The 5,143-nt window shown below is 29.0% G+C and overlaps 1 protein-coding gene across 1 annotated transcript; it reads left to right on the top strand.

Annotated features, from left to right (window-relative positions):
- Positions 1 to 3,435, top strand: LOC135926882 (probable serine/threonine-protein kinase clkA). Its single transcript, XM_065462816.1, has 4 exons — positions 1 to 625; positions 888 to 1,024; positions 2,436 to 2,611; positions 2,931 to 3,435. The coding sequence occupies exons 1-4, from the start codon at positions 1 to 3 to the stop codon at positions 3,433 to 3,435; spliced, it is 1,443 nt and encodes a 480-aa protein (XP_065318888.1).
- The last annotated feature ends 1,708 nt before the right edge of the window (positions 3,436 to 5,143 follow it).

The raw sequence follows: 5,143 nt of genomic DNA, 5'->3' as shown, positions 1-5,143 counted from the left end.
ATGAATAACGATAAAAATTCTGATAAAGATAAAAACTTTAACAATAGTAATAGAAATGACAATAACAATTATTTTAGACCTGATAATAATTTTAGAAATAATTATGATAATAGAAATAGAGATAGGAATTACAACACTAATTTTAGATACAATGATAGGAATTACGGTAATAATAATTCGAGATACCACGATTATTATAACAACTATAACTACAATAACTATCGCTACAACAATAATAATCAATCTAATTATGGTAGAAATAATACATGGCATGATAATAATCAAAGAAAACAGATCCAATACGGTAACGGAAATCGTAACAATTACCAATCTTATTACAACAATTCAAATAATTATAGAGGTAGTGACAATAATCAGAGAAAGCAAATACAATATAACAACAACTCAAATAATTATAGAGGTAGCGACAACTATAATAGAAAGCAAATACAATACAACAACAATGATTACAATATGAATATTGAAGAAATTATTGAAGAGAAAGTTGACTCTATAAAGAACAAAGATGATAACGATTTCAATGTTAACAACTTATCTGGTGACATGCTCAATGACAAAGATAATACATTTATGACTACTTTAAAAGTGAACGATATTGTTACATGTATGCAAGTCGATACAGGCTCAAAACATACTATTATACCTCATGGTCTGGCTAACTTAGTATTAGAGATGTTAAGAAATCCGAGTTGCAACTTACCGCTTATGACGAAAATTTAATCAAGATCATCGGCATCACTCAAGTTAAAGTGACTTATGAAGGTATCTCAAAATATTTACAAGCGGTAGTCGTTGAATCAAGAAAAAATGCCTTGTTGGACGTACATGGATTAATGCTTTCAAAAATATTTTAAATAAATTTATAGCAAATGTTGACACTAATTTCGAAGATGAAATAAAAAAATTGATTAAAGAGTGTGAATCCGATGACGTCATATTTTATATTGATGATTTACTTATAACTGGAAAAAACGATGAAGCCCAGCTTAACAACATAAAAAAAGTTTTGATAGAATATCATCGTTTGGGCTAATACCTAACTTCAATAAAAGTGTGTTCTTTAAAAACAAAGTGAGGTTCCTGGGTCATGATATTGACGCCAAGGGGATTCATGCTAATCACGACAAAATTAAAGCAATAATTAATATGCCAGAACCAAAATCAGCTGCTGAATTATCAACATTTCTGGGAATGGCTGGCTACTATAGAAAATTTTTGAACAATTTTGCAGAGATTGCCGATCCTCTATATAAGATTGTCAACAAAGAAAAATGGGCTTGGAACCTAGAACACTCTAAATGTTTTAATGATCTTAAGAAGTTGATTAGTCTTCCACCTGATTTGACATATTTTAACCCTGAATTACCTATAGGCAGTGGCGTAGCTACGGGGGTGGTTTTCGGGTTTGGACCCCTCCCAGAGCAAAATTTTTTTTTTAGATTATACGTTTAAAAGTGACTTTATATCAAATAAATACCATTAATATTTATATTTTTCTGGTTTTGATGTTTGTGGAAGGATATTATATTACTATTGAAATTATTCTGGATAGTATTATTATAAAGTCATTGAGAATAACCTACTAAATTATAATAACATATTATTGATGCATTTAAAATATTTATTTATTATATATTATCGAAAATATAGTTATGATTTGTAAGATAAACCCGGCCGAAGGCCCGTTAAAGGGGGTCTGGGGGGCGAAGCTCCCCAGGCTTTTATATGTATGGACCCCCTCTAAGGAAAATTCCTAGCTACGCCACTGCCTATAGGGATAGCCACTGATGCATCGAAATGTGGTTTAGGAGCTGTACTATTTCATACTGAAAAAGATGGTAAAGAAAAACCTATAGCTTTTACTTCAAGAACTTTATTAAAATCCGAAATGTGAATTTTACCAATATTGAGCGTGAGGCTCTCGCTATTATGTTCGCTATAAGGAGGTTCCAGGAATACTTAATCGGCACAAAATTTACAATTATTACTGACCATAAACCTCTAGTTTACATCTTTACCAAGGGTCTTAAGGATAATAGCACCATGTCCTTAAGACTCCAGAAGTGAAATATTACATTAGGAGGATATGATTTTAATATAAAGTATAAAGCCGGTAAATATAATGTTGTTCCTGATTGCCTCTCGAGATTACCACAAGAATGTCATGAAGAAACTATTGAAAATATCACTATAATAAATGAATATGGGGATTTACCTATTAATTTTAATCAAATTCGTGATGAAACTTTGAAAGATATGGAATTAAAACAAGTCATAAATGATATTAAAAACAACAGGCCTATAATGAATAATATTTATAAAAACATTGAATTGGAATTAAGTATAATTAGGATTGTCTTTACAAAAGCAACAGAATCATAATTCCGTCTTCTATGAGAAAAAATATACTACAGTCATTACATGAAGGTCACTTGGGAGCAGGAAAAATCAAATCCTTAGCCAAAGATTACATGTGGTGGCCTGGTATAAACAATGACATAGTAATGGAAGTGAAAAGTTGTGACGATTGTAACATATATCATGATAATCCTATAAAGATACAAAAACCATGGGTTTCGGCAACCAAACCGTTTGAAAGGATACACATAGATTATGCGGGTCCGTTTTTCACAAAAAATTGGTTGATAATAGTCGATGCCTACAGCAAATTTCCAATTATTATTCCTGTTAAAAATATTACGACTGATGTTACTTTAAAAGAAATTTTTAAAACTATTTCGATATATACCTGAAACTATAGTTACTGATAACGGCACTAACTTTACGAGCAACGATTTTGAAAAATTTTGCAACAATTTTGGTATCAAACATGTGCTTACATCTGCTTATCACTAGAACAATGGCCAGGTAGAACGCATGGTGAAAACTTTCAAAACACATATGAAAAGGAATATTAAAATTGACCTAGATATCGCACTTGGCAAATTTTTATTTAATTACAGAAATACGCGTAATGATACTACAGGAGTTACACCATCTCAGAGAATGTTTAATCGAGATATTAGAATTAAATGGGACTTATTAAAACCGTTGGAGGAGAAAGAGAATAAAATAAACGTTACTTTACCACGAAATAGAACCTTTAACATAGGAGATTTTGTTTGGTACAAAGTACAAGGTGATGATAAATGGTGCAAAGATATGATCACACATAAAGAAAGTGACATGATGTTCCAAATTAAGATAGAGAAAGGTATTTTGAGGAGACATTTAGATCAAATAAGAATTAGAAACTGTTTTAACACACTTATTAATTATGACTCTAAGGATTCTTTTAAGGAGGGAAGTGGGGACAAAAATATAAAAATTACTGATAATAACGATATAACACCTATTTCTAGACCTGTGCGAATTAAACAAAAACCTGTTTATTTAAAAGACTACGTAACTTAAAATATAAAATCAATATTAAAATGCGTAAAGTAAATTAAATATTAAAACGCTTACACTAAAACGCAAAAAATTAAAACGCTGAAAATATTATATAACAATCTTATTGATTTATCATTCTTCGTTTATTCTTATATCCAATTTGATGAATTATTATTTCTCATTATTCGCAACTCACTGATGATAATAACAATTTTGAAAAATGATAATAACAACTGAGTATGACAAGCAAGCTATATGACAAAGTCATGATTTATAAAGACAACTTACGATAAGGATATCAAGCTTGCGATTTAAACAAACCAACGATTGGGACAAGCCAACGATTACAATGACTTATGAAACAACTTGATGAACAAACTAACTATGATAACATAATTAAACTTATGTGAAGGCTTTTTAGAAGAAGGAGAATGTTATGAATTCAAATTCAACTTATATTTATTCAAATTATATTTTTATTTTAGTTACAATTTTATTTTATATGTTAACCTTTTTAATATTATATTCTAATTTTAGTTTGTAAAAAATATATAAATAGTAGATTGAAAAGAGATAAAATAATAATAAAATATTTTTTAACTTACTCTCACCATAATCGTTATTCTTTTCAATAACTATGTAATCATATTTACCTTCTTAGTTTATTATGTATACGCACAGAATAAGGCATGGCTTCCATATCGGACTCATTGTAATCGTACGCTGACGATCCTGACATTGTACTTTTATATTTCATATATAAAGTTTCGAAATTTTTAAAATAATCAGGATTATTTATAAATTTAGGCAAAAATTTTTTCTTTGTCTTTGGGTCTAACAAACACGATATATAGTTTGAAAGATTATTCATGTGTTTCATATATATCTTTGATTTTTTAAACATAACACTAGCTGCATTTTTTAATATTTCGTTTTCATAATTTTCACTAACGTGTTTGACAATTTCATCTATAAATAAAACTGCCGACCCAATTGTAGAATTTGTATCTGAGGATATTTCTTGGGTAATATTGTAGAATGGTTTCAAAATTATTTCAATATCTTTTAAATATTTGGCCTCTTCATTATTATAATAATTTGATTATCAGGAAGGCTGCCCTTCTTGCCTAAACTATTTAACACATCAATATTCTTTAAATATAAAATTTAAAAAATGGTGTTTGTTATTACTTTGTAAGAATTTGGAGTTCCATCTTGTGATGACATCTAGTGGTATACGAGTCCCACCTGATAATTCCATTTATACCTTCATAAATTTAGGGGAATTATGTTACTTTTTAACAAATTTATTTAATTTTTCCAATTTTTCATTCAAAACATTCATTCCTGAGCCCACTATTATATTTAATATATGAGCGAGACATCTAATACTATATAGACAATAACCGTATTTATCCATATAAAATAATATAATAGACACAGATGAGAGGAAATTTTTTGCATTATCGATTGTAATGGACATTTTTTTTTCTTGTATCCCAAAAGATTGGAGAGAGGATAAAAGAATATTTGATATTTCCTCAGCCGTATGTGGATGATGTAAATCTATTAGATCAAGTAGGAAATTGACAAATCTTTGTCAATATAATGAATTGTTATAGAACAATAAGATATGGAGTTTATTCCTGTCCATATGTCCGTTGTAAGGCAGATTTTACTATTGACCTGTTTAAGGTCTTTAATAATTTTATTTTTAGATTTCTGATAT

This window comes from Gordionus sp. m RMFG-2023, chromosome 3 (genome assembly GCF_954871325.1).
Source record: "Gordionus sp. m RMFG-2023 chromosome 3, tfGorSpeb1-WG-v2, whole genome shotgun sequence".
Lineage (NCBI taxonomy): Eukaryota > Metazoa > Nematomorpha > Gordioida > Chordodea > Parachordodidae > Gordionus > Gordionus sp. m RMFG-2023.
Note: the sequence above shows the minus strand (reverse complement) of the source record. Positions and strands in the feature narration are given on the sequence as shown.